The sequence below is a fragment of the Patiria miniata genome, unplaced genomic scaffold, assembly GCF_015706575.1.
Source record: "Patiria miniata isolate m_02_andy unplaced genomic scaffold, ASM1570657v1 HiC_scaffold_9, whole genome shotgun sequence".
NCBI classification, from domain to species: Eukaryota; Metazoa; Echinodermata; class Asteroidea; order Valvatida; family Asterinidae; genus Patiria; species Patiria miniata.
The window spans coordinates 27,741,472-27,762,413 of record NW_024037076.1 but is presented as its reverse complement, the minus strand read 5'-3'; the positions used below and the strand labels follow the sequence as shown (position 1 = coordinate 27,762,413).

General features: G+C 39.7%; 1 protein-coding gene across 4 annotated transcripts in view; it reads right to left on the bottom strand.

The window, feature by feature from the left end:
- Positions 1-328: 328 nt before the first annotated feature.
- The window catches only part of LOC119720485, a 37,151-nt gene continuing 16,537 nt past the window's right edge, over positions 329-20,942 (bottom strand). The window contains exons 2-14 of one of the 4 annotated variants that reach the window (XM_038190165.1): positions 20,242-20,337; positions 17,638-17,740; positions 13,959-14,089; positions 11,953-12,825; positions 11,093-11,128; positions 10,802-10,846; positions 9,745-9,801; positions 8,789-8,842; positions 8,338-8,397; positions 7,266-7,328; positions 6,935-6,994; positions 5,827-6,081; positions 329-4,094 (exon numbers count right to left, since the gene is read on the bottom strand). In XM_038190165.1, coding sequence (XP_038046093.1) covers positions 1,828-4,094; positions 5,827-6,081; positions 6,935-6,994; positions 7,266-7,328; positions 8,338-8,397; positions 8,789-8,842; positions 9,745-9,801; positions 10,802-10,846; positions 11,093-11,128; positions 11,953-12,825; positions 13,959-14,052 — 3,864 coding nt within the window. In that variant the 5' untranslated portion in view covers positions 14,053-14,089; positions 17,638-17,740; positions 20,242-20,337 and the 3' untranslated portion in view covers positions 329-1,827. Of the gene's footprint in view, positions 4,095-5,826; positions 6,082-6,934; positions 6,995-7,265; positions 7,329-8,337; positions 8,398-8,788; positions 8,843-9,744; positions 9,802-10,801; positions 10,847-11,092; positions 11,129-11,952; positions 12,826-13,958; positions 14,090-17,637; positions 17,741-18,651; positions 18,688-20,241; positions 20,338-20,942 lie in introns of those variants that run through there. The other 3 variants (XM_038190167.1, XM_038190166.1, XM_038190168.1) reach the window with 3 other exon arrangements.

Here is a 20,942-nt window from a genome sequence, read left to right as displayed (position 1 = left end):
CCAGAGATTCGTAATGTTTCATGTTTGCAACGACGGTAGACGCGATTCATAGTGGAGATGCAGAAGAAAAATAAAGCAGATGGACGCCTTTATAACTGGCCTTCATTGATCCACACATGGCAGAAATCGTCTGTAACTTGGTCCAAATATACACGAATACATGGAGACAGATGTATCCACCTCATGCAACCGTTTTCAATGTCTCAATCTCAATCTTTACTGCAAAAAGTCCGGACCCTCGTCAGACACACCTCAAAGCAGAGATTGGCCACCGACTGTCAATCAGTGTGGCAGTGATATAGGACCTTGTGTTTTGGGGATGACATAGTCAGAGGAGAGGATTTCAGCGAGAAGTAAAGTATTTTTTTTATTAAAGCACATAATAATAAAACTTTGTAGAGTGCATATATAATACAAGAAAAAATCCCACGCTAATTTTTACCGATAGGTCAACTTTTATTGGAATAATTATTATTATCAGTCAAAGGTTGGCAGACCTTCAATCATGAGAATGGATTGTTGGGTTGGAAGCCAGCCATCCCCATTTACAGTACTGTTACAAGAAAAAATCCCACGCTAATTTTTACCGATAGGTCAACTTTTATTGGAATAATTATTATTATCAGTCAAAGGTTGGCAGACCTTCAATCATGAGAATGGATTGTTGGGTTGGAAGCCAGCCATCCCCATTTACAGTACTGTTATCACATTAAACACCCAACACTGTCGATGCAGTGTATTATCGGGATGGATTGAGGTATACGCGAATGAAGAGTTCGATTTCATTGTTTGTAAATGACCGAGAAAACTCTTCCTCATGGTCTCCAGGTACTCTGCTGAATTGGATTTACAAATTACCTGCCACACAGATCGTAATAAAGTGCGCACCCACTGTTTCTTGGGTATCCCAAGCTTCGATCTTGGGCCTAAATCTCTCTGCCTTTTGGTGGAATCGTGTCAGGCTGGATTACATGCCGACGACACATTCTCTTCTAGCGGATCGCATCTTCGGAGTGAAAACGCAAGTGAATTATATGAAGATCAAATTGTTTTGTGGCTCAACTCCTTTAGGACTTGGCTACTTAGCCCCATCCATACCTTAGCTTCACGAATGTTTATGTTGAATTCAATTCAACCAACTCAGTGTCACTCTTACGTTACAACAGTCACAGGTTCCACAAATCACAGAAAAGGCTAAGGCAATGTCTTGTCGCAGTGGATATATGCTATCGATGTTTCGAAATGTCTTATAACCATCTTTCATTGTCCAAGTTTGCAAACGTGTGCGATGGTTTATGGACTTTGCTTCCGTCGTGTGAAATCTGCACTCTCTACACGTCCTCTGATCGTTAATGATGGGTTGTGGTAGAAATGCCAGTTTCCAAACTTTATCTGTGCATGACCTTCTCCAACATGATTGATTTTGCGCAGTTCCGTCAGAAGTGACCCATATACAATCATATAACAAACAATCATTCACCTAAATCTCACTGAACTAGACATGTGGATTTTCAGATCGGAGGGATCAACAAGCCTGGGCATTTCAGGCCAATTCGCTCAGGCCGTGAGCTTCAAACGCATTTTTTTTTCTGTACTGCTACAATATCTGCGGAATATACACACAAAATACATCACATGCACCACGCTACCATGACGCACAGACAGAGTGTAGACCTTTTCAAGTTATCACGGTGCACCATTATAATAAAAAAAAGAGTCCACATCATTCCGTTCTCAGCTATTCACAAGCCACAAGCCACTCTGGTGAATACATACACCAGCAGACATCGACGTCCATTCAAGGGACCAGGAAATGGTAACGCCAATTTAAACGTCTTTCACAAAAGTGCACACATCGGTTTCCAACATGTGACAGAGATTGCGAGAGACAATCTTGCTGATCAGGTCTGCATTAGACCCTGTGTTGGCAAGCTTTAGACACTTCAGCTTTGGCAAGCGCCGCAGATGGAGAGTGAGATCCTTCATTGCCTCTGGACTCAGGACATTCTCAGTGAGATCGAGCTGAAGCAGACTGTTGGGCATGACACAAATCAAATCCTTGATGTCGTCATCACCCAAGTTGCAGTTACGAAGCAAAAGCTGCTTCAGGGCTAAGGTAAAGAGGTTACTTAACCACCTCACCTTACCGTGCATGTTGATGTTACTCAACACGAGGTAGAACAAGCTGCACCCCTTCAGTGCACCAACCAGACACTTGATATCATAGAGGGATCGGCCGAAGTTGGACCCTTTCAAGTTCAGGCCAAACTCACCACACATCTTGGACACACGGTTGATACAGCCGGAGAGAAATACCACGTCACACGGAATGTGATCAGGAATCCAGAGGGCCAGAACTAGCCTATCCACTTTGTCAACTGCTAACGTTTGCTCCAACTGTGTAAGATGCCCCCTCCATCCTTCAGATATGCTATACTTACACACGATCTGTTTGATTGACTTCATGTTGCCGCTTTGCAGACATTTCCCCAAAAGCTGGAGGTCGTCGCAGGAGGACACTACGATGCGCATCTGGTTTATGCTCACTGGTGAGCGAACGTATTCAAGACAGTAAGCGAATGCCTTCAGATCCTCTGAAGTCTCACACTCAACATCTGTCTGTGGATGTAGTTTGCTAGCCAACTCCTTTGAGCCCGACTCAAGCAGCAACAAACGTACCAATCTGCACAGCCTAACCTTGTCACCGCGAATCTTCTGCACGTGTTCCACGATAAGTCTTGCAGCTTTCGGTGATCTACCACAACAAAAGCGAAACAGATACTCTAGGCCGAACACATTTTCAGCCACAACATCCTTCAGATACCCTTTGAAGCCGTCCTCATCAACATCCAACAGATTTACCATGACGTGCGCTGCACAGTACTCCTGGACCGACTTGTGAACAAATATCACCACCCGCCTCACTTCCAAGCCGCTTGTGCATCTCTCCTCTATCAAGAAACCAAATCGGAGAGCATCCTCATAGACCTGACCACATTCATTGAACTCGTCACGGGTGAAAATCAATGTCCCTCCATTCGGACGGAAAAGCCCATTCAGGGCAACCTTGCCCAACCCGTTGAGGATTGAAATAAGCTGAACCCCATGGTCCCTTTGGTCTTTCGTACTTGGATTCCTGACGAGGACCCTGGCAACCTGGCTGTAAAGATCAGATAATCTGTCAGACACTGATCCAGGATTCTCCTGAATTATACACAGAATTAGTGAGATGATAGGAATCTGTGCTATGCTTCTCAGAGATGGAGATGTGGTCAACTGAGCAATCAACGCCTCTCTCTTTTCGACGTCATCCTTGAAGAAGTTGACAATGAACTCGTTGCAGTTCTGTTGGCTGAATCCCCTCGTTTGAACGACATCGTAGTGTGGATACGCACTAAGAACATGATCGACCATATGGGGTCGTGTTGTCACCAAGACACAGCTCCTGACCAATACCCTGTTCTCTAGCACATCTTTGATGCTCAACAGACCTTTGGAAGACTGGAGGACCTTCAGGGGTATCTCGTCTAAACCATCTAACAGAAACGCAATATGTTCCTCGTACTTATCAATCACCTCCTTCAAACGCAGTGGTGTCACTGTTGTGTTTCTGGGCAGGATCTGCTTTAACATTGCATCAATGAGACATCCCGTCTCCACCATTTGGTTCAACCTCAATGGGACCACTATCTTGAAGTTGGCAAGCGGCAAGGCCGAGTTGAAGGTCAAGTCATTTGCAACTTTCTTCAACAGAGTGGTTTTGCCACAACCAGCCCCTCCCGAAAGGAGGATTCGATTGTTCCGTACCTCCCCATTACCCATTAACCTGATAAACTCCTCCAATGTTATGGGTTTCATCGTTTCTAACGCATCCAACCGTATTTCACCCCCTGACATGTTAAGAGGTCGGCCAGGCATTCCTTTTCTGGCATCTACCGACATAAGTTCTGGTTGGATAAAAAACTCCTTCATACCCACTTTTCTCGACTGCACCAGCGGATGCAATGGAATGCTACTGGCGGTTAACTTGGTGAAGTATGTCACCTCCTTCTGAACAGTCTTCAAAGAATTTGCAATGTCGTCGCTAATGATTCCTAAAAACAGAGGTCAAAAGAAGAATTTAATTTCATTAAGAGTGTAAACTCCAGCAGATGGTGTTGGACTTACCAATCTTCATGTTTTTTTTGCACAAGAGTTTGTATGGGTATAGCAAACCCTATGGCAGATTCGCTATCCATTGGAGATGTCGAGCAGTCATGAAAACATTCCCCAAGAAACACGACATGCCGAGTCAGTGCTGTGTCAGTGTCGTGTCAGTGTTAATGCCAGCCTTAATCCAATATTGTGTTTTATTGAGGCAATGGGAGATGACAAAATATACTTCGACCTATAACAGTATAAGACGTGTTTGTGTACATCTTTACAACTCCCTCCCAGCTTCACTAAATACAAAGTTAATTCCAAAATGCATCAATCCGTTAATTTATAGAAGTGAAAAATCTGCTCGGTTATGAAACTTTAAGGAATAAAATTAATGCTGCAGCTGTCGTCTCTCTCAAGTGTATTATCAAATTGTGTGTTGTAATAGGTTCCGGCGAATTTCCTAATTTTTCTAATCAGTTTCATTATCAGCCATTCAATTTCGCGTGAGTTTTGCACATGTGGTTAAATTGGGGTTTCGTTTTCCTTCTTGGTTCATTCAATTTCATTTTAAGGAAGCCAGGAGTTTGCTGTAAATGTTCGTTTTCGTTTTCGGGCAGCCTATTTCGTTTTGGTGCATTCACGACTTAACTCGTAGCAGTCTTAAATTAAGTCTTTGCAACCTTTTGACGGTTGATGCATTCAAATTAGCGAACATCTGTGCGCTTATATTAAACGTATAATCATGCTTTTTGTTTCTTATTCGTTTTTGGGCAATCGCTTTCATCGTTTGGTCATTTAAATTAGTAACCTTCTTTAATCTATTTTCCTTCGAGGTTCATTCCCCCCCCCCAAAAAAATATTGATGACTGTAAAATTTACAATGTTACAAATTAACCGATTTGTAACATTATGGACATGTATGTTTGGCAATAGTTGTACCATCAGGAACACTGCTCTTGCGTTATTTCTTAAATGTTTTTTGCGTATGTCTGACCGAACGCTTACCGTATTCAAAGGGCCCATAAAAAGTAAGTTTTCAATGCAAACCTTGAAAATACATCTTTGTGTCACATTTACACCTTATTTGCAAGTCTTATTTTCCATTTTGAGGGGTGTTTTTGGTGCCTTCCCTGTTTTTATGCTAACGCAAAGTTTCAAATTCATTAGAAACCCTTTAATGCCATTCCGGGCATGATTAATGTTACATGGCTATTTTAGCACAAAAAGTTGCTAGAATTTTGGATATTTTGTTGTCAGAAATCTTTTATTTTTGGTGATTCTATGATGTGTCTGTACAAGGCAGTAAGCCAATGAGCAACCCTTTCCCCAAAATGTTTTCAATTAGCAAATTTTGGATGAATAATTTGAAAGAAAAAAACCTAAACTGAACAGTGTTTTCCTAAAATGACATCACAGTCACAACGCGCTCATACGTAGTCCGGAAAAGCATGGAAACTTTTAAATGTTTAAAGAAGTGCACTTTTGCAATAAGATTAAACAACAAAATGTTGTCAAATGTGTAGTTTCCTTACAGTAGTAAAGAGTTGCACAAAAAAATCCTGAGAAAAATTCATTGCACATACCCTTTAATTAAGAAAGAAAGGTCATCAAATATGATTTTAATACACTAAGGAATAGAGACACGTAAAAGATGTTTGACAAATTGTGAAATATGTTGAGTACCTTGCACCTCCCTGGAAAGATCCACTCGACCAATCTCCTCCAAGGCCCGAAGCAGTATCCTGCAAGCGTCGTCGGATGAAGACTGTCTCCTGCGCCAGGCAACGAGCATGGCGAAGATTTGGTTATCCGTCCGACGGTCGTTGTCGTTCTTAAATGTGAAGATTTCTCCCGAGCTGAAGCCAAGAACGGTAGCCAAACGCTCCCATTCGGAGCCAAGGTGCTGGGCGATTATGCGCAGTTTCAAATCGCCGACTCCTTAAAAGAAAGATAAAAAAATCCAGTAGCCTATCCCTTTTGGCGACTCAAAACCAACAGCAAGCTACATATATATGTCAATAAGACTAGAACATTTGACATGACCCCAAACACCCCACCACGAAAAAAAGTTTGGAGTTTAAATGGGTACAAAACTTTGTGACCCAATTTTGTCCGGCAAGTTGTCTTAAGGAGGCACTTTCATTCACGGTGATAAAATCAGCAGATTTTTGTGTCATTGCGATTGGCTAGGTTTTTGTAACTGTCACAAGTTTAACATTTTTGTAACTGTATGTTGTATCTTCAATCAAGTATTCATTAGTGACCAAATTTCATGTGCGGGGAAATTCAACATCAGTCATAAAATCAGGCCACCAAGAATAAAATCATAAAAATTTCGTGATTCATTCATTCATAAACTCGACAGCATCGTGTATGATTGTCTCTTGGCTGACATGTACGCATTTGAGCGAGGAAAGACATGTTTCTATTTTCAAATTCATTAACTGTAGTATGGAACGTGGATGAACAATCGACGCGTTTCCGTTATGAGTAGGTCATCCTGTATGAAGGTGCTGGCTTGCTTTACCTATTACTCATTAAAAACGTATATAGAAATGAAAATTCCCAGACAAAAATTATACATGGGTAGAAAGCTGGACTGTACAGCTACAACATGCAAATATTTCGATTTTTCCCCTGTTGTTCAGTATACAAATTCAAAAATATTTCGTGCCTAATGTTTTTCTCTTCACAAAGCGACAAGCTTTAAATATACTTTATGTTTCAAATTGCCAATAATCATACACTAAGCCGGTAATGAAAGAATAAATGAAAAATAAATAAATCTTACGAGATTCAGTTCTTTCGAGTACTGCATGCTCAGGATTGGTTTCATTTTGTGTCTCTTCCCCTGTGTAACCAAGGCGAGGTAGAATTATTTCAGTTCATTAAACATTTATAAGATGCTTGGAGTAAAGTCTTTCAAAAATAAAATATACAGGGGATGACAACTATAGTCCCTGTATCTTCATACAAAATGATTAACTGAAAAGAATTCAAAACCAGTGACTTCACTTGGATTATACAGATTTTCATAAGTGACAAAATTTCATGTGCAAAGATGCTCCATATCAGTCGCAAAATAAGGCCATGAAGAGAAACAAAACAATATTAAAACGTACGAGATTCATTCCTCATCTGTACAGCACCGTCGATGTTTGTTGTGCCTTCGGTGGCTTCCGCACCTGTATGCGGATAAATTATAAGTAGTTTTTTTCTCCAATAGTAGGCCTATATTTCACATTTTTTCATGGTTATAAACCAACAACCGCCGAGACCAAACTCAATACAACAGTGGATTTTTGTGTAAATTTCAGTTTTGGATACCATAGAAATTAGTCGTGGATACCATTTAAGTAATCAGGTGTTTGATGTACTGCATATGAAATGCATGCCGGTTGCCTAGATTTCTGCAACTGTCACTTTTTCATTTTGCATTTCAGAATTGTCTTGCATTGATATTCAGCATGCAAATTCAAAGCAAAATTCTAACGTTATGTTTTTCTCTTCACAAATCGACAAGCTTAAAGGATTCATGCAATGAGTTTTTCTCAGCAACATATTTTGTGCAAGTTTCTACCGGTGTGAAAACTATTGGTCATCCATTTTTGGTTAATTTTACTGAAAAGTGCACTTCTTTAGATATTTGAAATCGCCTAAACTTTTCCAGACAACTGATGGCGCTGTTGTTGTGATGTCATTCCAGGAAGACACTGTTAAGTTTATGTGTTTTTGTTAAAATTGTGAGCCCAATAATTTGCTCACTGGAACATTAATTGTAAGAAAAGTTTGCTCATTAGCTTACTGCCATGTGCGAACTCATGCAGCTAATCACCAAAGAAAAGAAACTTTACAACAGGAAAGTATTCAAAGTTATGACATCTTTTGGTGCAGAGAGAGCTGTAACATTGAGTTGTCTGCATGAAATGACATCACAATTTGCTCATGAATATGGGAATTTGCATTAGCATAAAAACCCAAAAGGCACCAAAGTAACCTTCAAAATGCAAAGATGAAAATTTAAAAGAGGGTTACATGAGATACAAAGGTGCACTTTAAAGGTTTAGATTAAAAATACACGGGCCCTTTAAAAGTAAAAAAGAAATTGTCAATAATCTAACACCAAGCTGGTAATGAAAGAAAATACATTAATGGGTAGTACACAAAATATGAAAATGAAACATTTTAACTTACGAGATGAAGCTCCTCCAAGTTCTACATTCTCAGGGTTAGTTTCATTGTTTGTCTCTTCGTCTGTGTAAACAAGTAGAAAAGTAGAACGTATTCATGTCTGTTCTCATGGCAATAAACAACCTCCGAGAACAAACTCAATACAGCAGTGGATTTATGTGTCAATTTTAGTTTTGGATACCACAAAAATTAGTCATGGGTATGATATAAGTAATTTTAACCGGTTATAAAATTAACCGGTTATGGACATAATGTTTGGATTATGGTATCAGATACTTTCTGTTGACAAATGTTGCTGCCTCCCTTTAAATGTTTGACTTAAAAAATGCACATCAAAAATACACTGACTTCTTGGATTATACAGTTATTCATACGTGACCAAAATGTGCAAAGATGCTCCATTTCAGTCACACAATAGGGCCGCGAAGAAAAGCAAAACAATATTAAAACTTACCAGATTCATTCCTCAACTGTACAGCGCCATCGAGGTCTTGGAGGGCTACTGCACCTGTAAAAAGTTTAAATAGTATTGTATTTCAAATAGTGAGGAGAGTGTAAAATCGCCAAACACATGTTCATTCACGCGAACTCAAGAATGTAGGTCTTAATTGTGAACAAAATCTCGTTAAATATCTTTCAAGAGAAACAAATTATATCACTATTTTTAAAACAAATTAACCCAGGGCTATGTTCAAATGTAGACCACGTCATACTTGTTAACACCATTGCTTGTTGTGGTCACGTGACGCCGACTCTCACCAGGAAATGGAACCCATCAATTCTACACCGCATACATCACTTGAAGAAATGGCTGGGTTCAAAAAAGTTTGTTTTAAAATATTGGAAAACATGGCTGCTTTGCATGTCAGCAATCAACAGCCATGACTCCACAGGTAAAATGGTATGTACATAATTAACATGATCTTTATCATCCGAGACGTGAGGTTGGCGCGATACTTTTCTTCGCCCTCCACCTCGTACCTCTGTGATCCTGGTTCAAATCCACCCGCACGTTGTGATCCTAACTCTCATTTAGGCTTCCGAGTAAAAGTGCCAGTGCACTGGCAGTGCACAGTTTGAGAATCCATTGCTTTCAAAATACCGAAACGGAAAGAAAATATGGTACAAAAAGCTCATCACAAAAATTTTATCACCTCCGCCACACTGACCTATGCGTTATAACAACCATCTGGTGGTGCTTACATAGTATCCAGCAGAAGCAGAAGCAGAATCAAAGATGATCTTTTCCTGTTTTAAAAGCTTATAAGAGGCAGCATTTTTTGAGCTTTGTTCATAAAAGATCTTCCATACTCCATTATGTCAAGTCCAATCCATCCTCCAGTTACTCAATTATGCATTTTGAAAACAAAGTAAATAAATAACTTTTCGCTATAACCTCGCTGTTCTTACCTAACTCCGCTGATGAACAAGGGTCTCCATCATCTTCGTCCCTCTCACTGATAATTCCTGTGTGAAAATAAAACATGAATTCATTGGCGCAAACTTTCATTCATTGTGCGAAGATGTTTACAGCCGTGTTAGTATAACACTTTACATTTTAAGTATGGCATAAGCTTTCGCAGCTGCTTCATAAGCAATGAGAGACAACCTAAGTCAGAGTTAATATACTGTCTGGAGGAAGAGTTCAAACAAAAGCTGATGGTGTATTCAGGTTGAGTTTATCCATTTACTGTGATAAAGTCAGAGTCCCAATTCAGACCTTGTTGAATGTAGTTTCATGTATATCATTGGCAATTTAGAAAGCAGCTTGTACATGTGGGGGAAATTCTGTTGATAGAAACTACTCTCTTTGAGAAATATGATTCAAGGCCACTATAAATACAACACAATCCAAACAAAGTATCTGTCGATTAAGCATCCACGCATCTGTATGAATTTTGAAGGGAGATTAAAAAAATGATGGTATAAGGAGAAGAATACTGATTGGGAAAGGTTGCAATTAATCACCTCTCTAGTTTGCGTGCTTAGTTCATCTGGCACATTATCGGCAATGTGCACCTCACGTCTAAATGATCAGATGCAGACATGTTCAGCTCGTGAAAAAACACAGGACAAGCCTTAAGGAGATATTGGCCCAATTTCATGGCTCTGATTACCGTTAGCGAAAAAACCTGCTAGCAGAAAATTGGGCCCATTTTTTTGTGCTAAAATATGGCGAGCATTATGGTGACATTTATTCCCATCAACGACACCGTTAAGGGCGTTTAAAGATACCTTGAAATGCATTTTAAGATATCTCGAAAAATTATTTTCCGATATCTTGAAATACCTCTAAATACCTTACTCTCTAAAAAAAGAGAAAAACATTTATAGAGCTAGACTATCCATCTTGGACTATCCGGCTTGCAGCAAGCAAGAAGCAACGTGCACGCATCAACTTATAGTATATGGAAACTAGCATAATAAATTATAGGCTTTCATTAAAAATTATACATTCTGTAATTACCCATTTCCATTGAAGGCTCATCCTGATGATTATTCCTTCGTTGACCTGTTATGATAAAACATTTCATGGAACATTTTGAGAAAATGCCATCATTAGTAATAGTAAATCCGAATTTCAACTTCAATTCCTGCAGGACTAATTTTGTTATATATTTCGTTGCCAATTAAAAAGTTAATAATAGCTATCTTTGTGGATATAAGTAACACAATTAAACATCAGTGCATTTTATACAGTCTTATTTTCTACCACAGTGTGATTAAGATGAAAGGAAGTTGTGTTTGGTATTCATACCTTTAATCCGGAGTGATATGCAGTGAACCCCACAACCTTTGAAAAGCAAAGCAAAGAAAAACACACTTGTTTTACTAGCACATCCCATCAAGACCTCCCAGAAGTATCAACAAGAGATTTATAAGCGAATATAAGCAGGTGCATTTTCTAACCAACCTCACCATTTCTCAATCAATAATGACAATTGCAACACATTTATCAATCGAAATGTAATGTGCATTCATTCACGCAAAGCAGGCCTACCCTTGCGAGCTGAGATCCATTTTGAAATGTTTGATTTTACTTCAATTTTACTTGATCTGCAATCAATCTATCTTATTTTTAAGTCCATTCAGCCCTATGCACGGTTATACAGGGGTCCCTTTCTCGCAAATGAGTTCAAATTCTTGTAAAATACTCTTGTTACAGATACATTCAGGCAATTTTCGAATCACAAGGCTGCATGAGGGGAAATACTGTATTATCTACGTGTGTGACAGCCATAGTTGCAGTATGCAGTACTTTGTTTCAGGACTGACGACCTTCTCCTTTCGGATTATTCTTTGCGATGAACATTAAAGAAGGAGAGATGCAAAATACATATCTGTCTACTGTCTCCTTGAGAATTTTTTTCTTCAATTTCCTTTTCTATCCAATCTTTATGCAGCCCAAATTTTGAGTGAACCTTGTAAGGCCATTGTGATGGCCGACTCTCATAAAAAAAGGAGTGAAATAATTAACAGAATTGGGAGAAACAATTTACTCTTGTGGACATCATAGACCTAATTGGGAAATAGACCTAAAAGGGAAATTTCTTAAAACAAGCTAAAGGATGCATAGCAGTAGAGGGTCAAAGTTGCAAGTAATTTCTATATGCTTACCCAAGACAACAACAGACACAAGCACAGATGCTCCCAAAATATAGTATATGAATGCGCTCGCCGGTTGTGTGGATGGAGTTGTTCGTGTGTTCGCACTCGTTGCGGTCTGTCTAGTTGGTAATGCGCTAGAAGCCGTTGATTTACCTGGCGATTCTGGTGTGGCTGAAGTTGTTGGATTCTTTTTTGTTGAAGGGCTTTCAGACGTCGATGTTCCCGAGGTTGCTTGTGTGTTTATAGTGATTTGGGTGTTTGTAGTTATTACTTCGCTTGTAGCAGTTGGTTGGACTGTAGTTGCCTGTGCGGTTGTAGTGCTTGGGTTCACTTGAGCTGTTGATGAGACTTCGGTAGTTGCTGCGCCTGAAGTGGTTTGGCCCTCTGTAACAGCTGACATGCTTGCAGACGTTGATGTGTCTGGCGATGCTGCTGTGGCTGTGGTTGTTGAATTCCTTTTAGCTGTTAATTGGCTTTCTGTAGTTGGCAGTGTGTTTGTAGTGGTTGGGTTCTCTCGAACTGTCGAGCCTTCGATAGTTGATGCGTCTTTAGTGGATGGGTTCCCTGTAGAGGTTGATGTTCTTGTAGTTCTTGGTGGGCCTAAGGTTGGTCGTGTGGCTGTAGTTTGGGTCTCTGGATCTGTTGAGGAGTTTGTATTCCTTGGTGGGTCTGAAGTTGTTTGTGTTACTTGGATCTCTTGTGTTAACGCCTCGGTAGTCCTTGCACGTGTAGTTGATTGCGTTGCTGTGGTTATTAGTTCATCTGTAGTTGCTGATGGGCTAGTTGATGCTCTTGTAGTTGATGGCGAGTTTGCTGGTTTTGTTGTTACAACATTTGACTCCGTCTTTCTTGTTGACGAGAATGCTAAAGGTTTTGAATCACCTAGGCAAAAACATTGTACACTTTATAGAGTGTTTTAGTTACCTAAAGTCGATCTTATCTTTGGATTATACAGAGTAGATTATGAATCCTGATCCCAATTACAAGCAGAGGGAAAAACATCCTTCAATAATTGAATGTGACATGCATGCACAGGACCCAAAATAGTTAATTCCATATTTCCTTAAAGCCTATGCTCGTTCGAATTCATATGAGGAAGGCTGTTTTTGTTATCTTTTCGAGTTTGGTAAACAAAGATTGGGTGGAAAGAAATGTGTTATTTCCATTACAAACAAATGTTGAAATGTGCGTGTACACGAGTCATAAGATTATGCAGCTTAGCTGTTGGTATGAACACTGTAGTAGGTATTGCTCCGCTATTAACTATAGCTGCTCTCCTTTATTTTTTACGTGCTCCTTGCAATATACATGCTAAACAAAGTGGCCTCATGTTTTTTCACTATACAGTTTGAATGGCAGTTACTATTACTTGTCTATAATTATTGACAGAACAGAAAGCCGTCTTGTGACATGGTATAGGATAAACGACCAATGACTAGAAGATTGTTTGCCTTTTGATCGACTGACTGACCAACAGACCGACACACCGACACCAGCAACCAATCAAACAGCTGGAAGCAATTATTTTTTTATGCAACCAAATGTGGTCAAAACCATAATGCGCATACGTGAAACATATCAACTAAATATGTCGTCTGATTCGGAATAAGTTTTTATAGCTTATATTCCGCGATGGTCAACGTTGTCTCGCTGTGGCTGGTGCGTTAAATCACTGATCTGACTGCTGGAGGTGCTTAGTTCAATGTTTTGGAGCCAATTTTACATTTTCACTTTTTCCGCCACAAGTGAAGTTTGTCTCCTATAGTCATGCTTAATCAACTCATGATGATCAATAACATGAAATTCAGCCTTTGTCCGCATTCATGTCTCTGGAGGAGGAAGTTAACTCCGAGAACCCTTCCGTTACCAACTGACCAGGCGCATTATGCTTGACTATACTTGGTTGCATAAAAAAAATAATTGCCAGGGGGATGACCAAATAACCAACCAAACGAGGAAACTGCGACCTTTTTAATAAAAGTCGGTACTTACAAGGAATAGCTGGAATGACTTACCTTCGGAAGGCTGCTGTCCTGAGGTTGTTCTAAGAAGCACAACGAAAACCAGAAGGAAAAAGATGAAAGTTGTCCGTAACGAAACGGCAGCCATCTCGCCTCATCAGTCACGCCTCATCAGTCACAGATTTCTGAGTCGGGGCAAAAACAGATTGGAGAGGAGAATCATTAGAATTGTCGAGATCATTTCAAGCCGGTTTTGTTAACCACAGTAAAAAAATACTAAGATAAACTCACCCTTAATTGGTGAGACTGTTGCAGACAGGTGCACTGAAAAATTGCCTTGGTTAATTTAACCCAAGAAAGGGTGAAAACTGCAACTACCCAAATTTGGGTTTGTTCTTTACCCCATTGATTCAACCAGAACGTGTGATCATACATGACTACAGCTTTTGGTTGAATTAACAGAATTTATAACCCAAACAATTGGTTATTGAACAACCCAAGTTTTGGTAGTTCCAGTTTTCACCCTTTCTTGGGTTAAATTAACCCAGGCATTTTTTTCAGTGTGAAAGAAATAAGACAAAGAAGGTTTTCGTTCACTCTTATTCTATACGGGTTAGTTTAAAACAAGTGTGAGTGCACAATTAGCTCTGGCCGTCTTGCATGAAAGTCTTGCATGAAATCTATCAAAATGCACCATGCCAGAGCTTAAAAATGCGACGCCCAAAAATGCGACGCCGATGGCACATTTGGAACACCGTACTTTAGATGTATACATAGATTTATAGCGATTTGTGATAAATACCACTTGACTAAAACATTTCTGCACATATTTTGCCTCCATTTACCAGTTTTTTTATAAACATCTTTCCGAGTTTTTTTACAAACAATTTTTGTAGTTCAGTACTTCATTTATTTTGATTGCTTTTTTTGAAAAATTAAAATTTGGTAGTTTAAGTTTATGGGAAATTTAGGGGGGTTATTTCGGTCATTTTCGAGGAATGGGCATATGCAAAAAAAAAAAAAAAAAAAAAAACGCGCATGCGTATCGATCGAAACAAAAGCGGTGTTCCGAAAACCGTCAGCAATAATGTATTAACGACGGCATGGCATTTTGGTCAGTTAGTCAATTATTTTTGGTCAATTAGTCAATTATTTTTGGTCAATTAGTCAATTATTTTTGGTCAATTATTTCGGGCAATTTTCGGGGACAGACACCCACACCGACAGCCTGTCCTGACAGACCGACAGACCGACCGACCGACCGACCAAGAACCAAGAGATAAAAATAACTTTACTAGGCTATATGTCGTGTTGCATCACCAAGTATTGAAGAATTGGCACCAAACTTCATTATTTTGTTTTTGATCGATAGCCAAAGTGATTTCTCACAGGCTGTGTACACATAACAATACGTAGATGAGAGGTATAATGAAGAAGCCTAATTGTTTGTGTTCATACCCAAATGAACAGGTAATTTAAAGGTGAAATATATCAGCCCTGCCATTTTTTTGGGCAGACAAAGGTCTTTTTTTATTAAAAGATTTCCAATACCCCTATCTCCCCCCTTTTTTATTTAAAGGGCATCTGCAATGCCACCAAAAGGGTTTTGTTTTGGCCACAAAGAGAGTCTCCTCACGAGCCGACTTGTGTCGTGGGAACCAGCCTACCCCGGTAGAACGGATCATTGTCGGACCGTAGGCAATTCGAAATTTGAAAAGTAATGATTCAATAACTGAACACGGACGTATTTTTTTGTTCAGAATGAAACTGGAAAAGAGCACGGGGAGTGTAAGGGGAACCTTTAATCCATATTTTTATACGTAAAACCCAGTGTCCTTGACATATCACGCCAGAAAAAAATTCCTGAAGTCAAGCGCAACGCCAGACTGATCCTTTTGTTGCAGAAGTGCTATATTTACCCAGTGCCGGATTTTGAGAGTTGCTACAATTTATGAATAATTTGGACGCCAATACTGCTCACCAGTTTCCGTAAATATTTTTTTTGGGTCTGTTTTATGTTGAAAATGCCATCAGAAATAACCACTGAATCTCATGACAGCAGGTTTTCCCCAATTTTGGACCTTGAGTGCATGGTGTCTGGGATCGGTACCCCTAACTAGGCCCCATGTCACACTCTCTCAATACGCTGCTCGGGATACACTCAGCTGAATAACAATAACTATTATGTTAGGGAATTGTTAAGCGTAGGCCTAATCCCGTTCAAGGTCTCGGCGACAAAACCTCGGCAGTGAAATCACAAAAGAGCATTCCTGCCTTTTAAAAACATGACATTGCTCGCGGGAGTATGACCTCTCATGTGAATGTTTTTCCCAAAAACATTTACAGGCTTAAAGCGTCGACATGGAATGTGAATGTTTTTTTTCCTCAAATACATCTACAGGCTTAAGGCATCGACATGGAACGCAAATGGATTACATGCATATTTTCATTTTTAATTAATCGCAGAGAGCGGATCATGAACGAATTGCACAGTAATGGAATATGACGAGAACAAAAAAATTGTGAAAATCAAAGTATTTGGAGAAATCCGGGCCGACCAAAATTGACATTGCAGGTTTGTTTCTCCTCACGAATTTTCAACTAGAATTTCCATTTTGATGGAAAAATGTGTTTGTTTGATTATTTGGCTTTGTGGGGGTGAGTTTGTGTTACATACCCTATGTGGACTTGTGAACAAAAGAGGTCCACATAATGCAGGTTGTGTTAACCTTATGTGAACTAAGCCGTGTCCACATAAGGTTTTGCCCTTTCTGGAAAACAGGTTTAGAGGCATTTTTGGGTTAGGTTTATGCGTAGCAGAATGAAGAGAAACACTATAGGGAATCATAGAAAAAAAATTGGGTTAAAAGAGTTTTCACAGTTTAAGTAAAGTTATTTTTGGTACCGAGTTTTCTTAACTACACGAAAACAAAGCTATGTCCACACAAGGTACGTAACGTAAGTCTGGGTGTACGTAAATGGGAATTTCTGAAATTTATGGCAATCATTAAGTAAAATACTGAAAGTGAAATGGAGAACCAAGATGTCTTTTAACGTTTTTAAGTTGAAAGTGTGAAAAACGCTAATACACTAGGCGTCTATATACAAAACGACTTGAAATGGGATACACAGATATCGAAAACGTGCAAACGGTAAGCTTCATATGCTATGTCTTCTTAAGCGGCATTGTGTACCACGTCAGGATTTTTTAACCATATATATGGGATATCACATTAAGTATATATATGGGATATCAGACCTCTTACTGAATATGCAGCACCAGTCTGGAGTGGAGCCCTGACTCAATACCAGAAAGAACGCATTGAGAATCCAGAAACTGACCACTGATCTCTATAATAGAGATCAGTGGAACTAACGCGCCCCGCTTGGAACTGCCTACACAACTAATCCTCCCCTGCTGCTCGCTTCAATCGTTTAGTTGGAAGACCGCACAGAATCACTTCATGTTTCATGAAGGGAATAAAATGTGTGTTTGGGAGGTATTATTGCACTCTGTTTAAGACCGGTTCAAGTCTGGGAGACCTGGAAACGTCAACGCCGGAAGTCAAAGGTCTTCAATGAAATTCTTTTTTACTCATCTCCATTTCCCCCTCAGCTTTACTTCAAGCTATTATTTCGAATGTTGCATCTGATTGAATAGCAGCACTACACGAATTTCGTCCGTGTTTTCTTCACCAATTAACCCTCAATAAATTTACTTCATGAAACTTACTTCATATATATGGCATTCAAATCCAGTTCTTCCAATCACCGCACTTCCATAGAGACTTCATGTATGTAGTACATGTCCCTCTTGCTGCACAGTGAATCTCCATCTTCCGATTAAAAAAAACCACCCAAAACTGCTGATATATCCTCCTTAGCACATATCCAAATCATTTACAGGAGGCAGACAACCAACAATATAGCCCGTGTATGGAAACAGGAAATAACGAGGCTCGCCTGGTGAGAAGCAGACGTCAGACAGAGCTGACACCAACGCTGTCCCGTAGGCCAACCATATCACAACTGGGGGACTGAGCCTGCAAAATGGGTATCAGTACCCTGCAACTGTACAGCGGTCTTTCTGTGTTGAAAGTGAACCCTTGCATAAGATTGCGTCATTGTCAGAATATCTTCCGGAGATTTCCAAAAGTAAATTGGAAAGTAAACGCCCTTAATTTGTTTCCATGTATACACACTGTTTTCAGCAAATGGTCGGGATTTTGACGAGGAAATGATTTCACTTTGACGCAAACTGAGACGTAAATCACACAGGACCTAGTTTTCACCCGAGAAGCTCCGCTTAGAAAAGGCAGGTGTACTTTGCTTATGAATAGAAAAGGGAAGTTCAGTGAACATATCACAATGCCATGGGCCTTGTTTGGTACACCATACGACAAATGGTAGACTGAAAACTCCTGGTTCACATTGTGTCAAATTGTTAGTGCCCGCAAAAACTAAATTGAGCTAAGTTCATACATTGCACAACAATGTTTTGCCTATAGGTTTAACAGTTAAATACTCACTTTCGTATCGCGGGGGAAAAACATCAACAAAGGTTGTTTTCTCAGTTCCACATCAAATACATTTTTATCCGTTGACCCCCGACATTTCAACATGTGAATGAAATCATACGCCGTTGTACAGTACAATTACAAAGCTTTCATTAAATTCTCGGAATATGATGGTTCCCCTCACGACCTATTGGTCACACTAGCAAAGTGCACTTCGTTAGTATACATACCCGCTGCTTAAGTAAATATCTTGCGGAAACCGTAGAGCTAATTCAACCAGTCATTTTTTCCGTCAGCTAGAGTCTAAATTCCCTATCATTTTTGTTACATTTTTGCACGTCTATTTTCGTTGTCATCTGCGCCAAGCAAGTCCTACCCTGGCGAAACCCAATGCATATCTTTCCTATTTTGACCTCGTGATGTTAATTACTCATGAACACATCCAAATAATGGACTGACATAATTTCTGACCAATCAGATCGCTCTTTACAAAAGCTGACCCAGAATTGACTTCCTACCAAATACAATGGCACTGCGATGCGCTGCCCTGGAAAGCACTCCTCTATTGGCTAACAAAGTTGACTTTGTAATACCACACCTCAATATTCAGTGCCAAGGAAAACGTCACAATTACGCAGAGAATCTTATTGGCTGACGGTGAGTGTCAAAATAGGGGAAATATTTGGGGGAATTGTGCCTTTGATTATACAAGCATGGCATTTGGCACACAGTCGGAGTATGTCTTATGGGAGGTATTTGGCTATATGTTCACCGCAGATTTGTCATTGGAAAAAAATAAAGGTTTTCATACCTTTCAAAACGGCTGCCATTGCTTGTTATTCTACCCTATATATTATTCAAAGGACATACCTGCGAGGGCCCTTTACAGCTAAATATAAGTTTCTAATGACATACTCTGACTGTGTGCCAAATGTCATGCTTGTATCATCAAATGTACAATCCCATCACTCTATTGTAATCATACGGTTTAATCGTTGATGAGTTTTAAGTTCATTCAGTAAACCTCGCAAATAATAGGTTTTTAGTGTCGAGGAATTTGATGTGAATGTCAAAAAGATGGTGTCCGGAAATTGGGCACACAAAACAGGTACAGAAGGTGCCCTGATGCACTTCAGGAAATGAAGGAAAGTTCCTAAGCTAGTCTACATTAAATTATTTAACTCCATTTTATCCAATAAAACATGATCAACAAGCATATGAGGTTGTCAGAAATATTTTCTAGTTTGGAGCGCACTTTTAAAGGTTTGACATTTTTTTTGGGGGTAATTTTTTTCGAGTTTTAAATTTTTTTAACTTGCAGGTATGTCCGGACTTTCACTGCCTGTATAATTAAGGGTTAGTCATTTGCACAAGGAAAGCACCAGCCATCAGCGAAGAAAAATCAATGTGCGCCACCATAGGCAAACAAGTATATAAGTTGGGAAATCAATCTAATAATATTTTATTATTTTTTACCGAGGTAATATCAGTTACCCCTTTTTCTTCCATCGTTTATCAGCATGGCGAATTGTGGCTTGCATTTTGTGAGAGGTCCGTGAAAATTGGGAGGCCCTATCCCAGTTCCGGGCCCGATGGGCCCGTGCGTTAATCCGTCACTGATGGTAGAGCTAAAGTTGTAATAAATCTCACACAAAAAGATAGGCTTTTTCTGTGGCAGCAGACGGAACACTGCTAATGTTGCTCCACAAATGTTGCATCTGACAAAACAGCAGCACTACACGGGTTCAGTTGTCTGCAAAACCAAGCATTTCGTCCATTTTTTCCTCCAACCCTCAATAAATTTACTTCATGTAACTTACCGAATTGCATGGCATTCAAATCCAGTTTTGTCAATCACCGCACTTCCATAAAGACTTCATGTCTGTAGTTCCTCTTGCTGCACAGTGAATCTCCATCTTCCGATTAAAAAAAAAACTGTTGATAGGCCTATATCCTCCTTAGCACATATCCAAGTCATTCACAGGAGACAGACAACAAAATATTTAGCTCGTAACGGCTTTAGCATGCAACAGGAAATAACGAGGTTCGGCTGGTGACCAGCTGACAAAGCTCACACCCACGCTGTCCCATAAGATCACGGTACAACTGGGGAGGCTAAATAAAGCCTGCCTGCAAACTGGGTCTCAGTACCCCGCAACTGTACCGCGGTGTTTCTGTGTTGAACCCTTGTACATGTTGTAAGATCACGTCATTCATTGTAAGAAATAGCTATTTCCAGGGATTTCCAACAGTAAACAACCGAGTCACGCCCTTAATTTTGTTCATGTATAAACATAACAATATTTCAAAAGAAAAAGGTCTGGATTGTGACGAGGAAGTGATTTCACTTGACGCAAATGTCTGTGAAATGGCTTGAATGTTAATCCTCGGGAAAATGGCACATTGTTTTGAACATGGCTTGGTTAAAACGAGAAATGCATGATAAACAATAAAATCCAGTTTTGAAACCAACCCGACTTGTTTTTGGGGTTCTTTTTTATGCACTCGTGTCTTCTTCTTG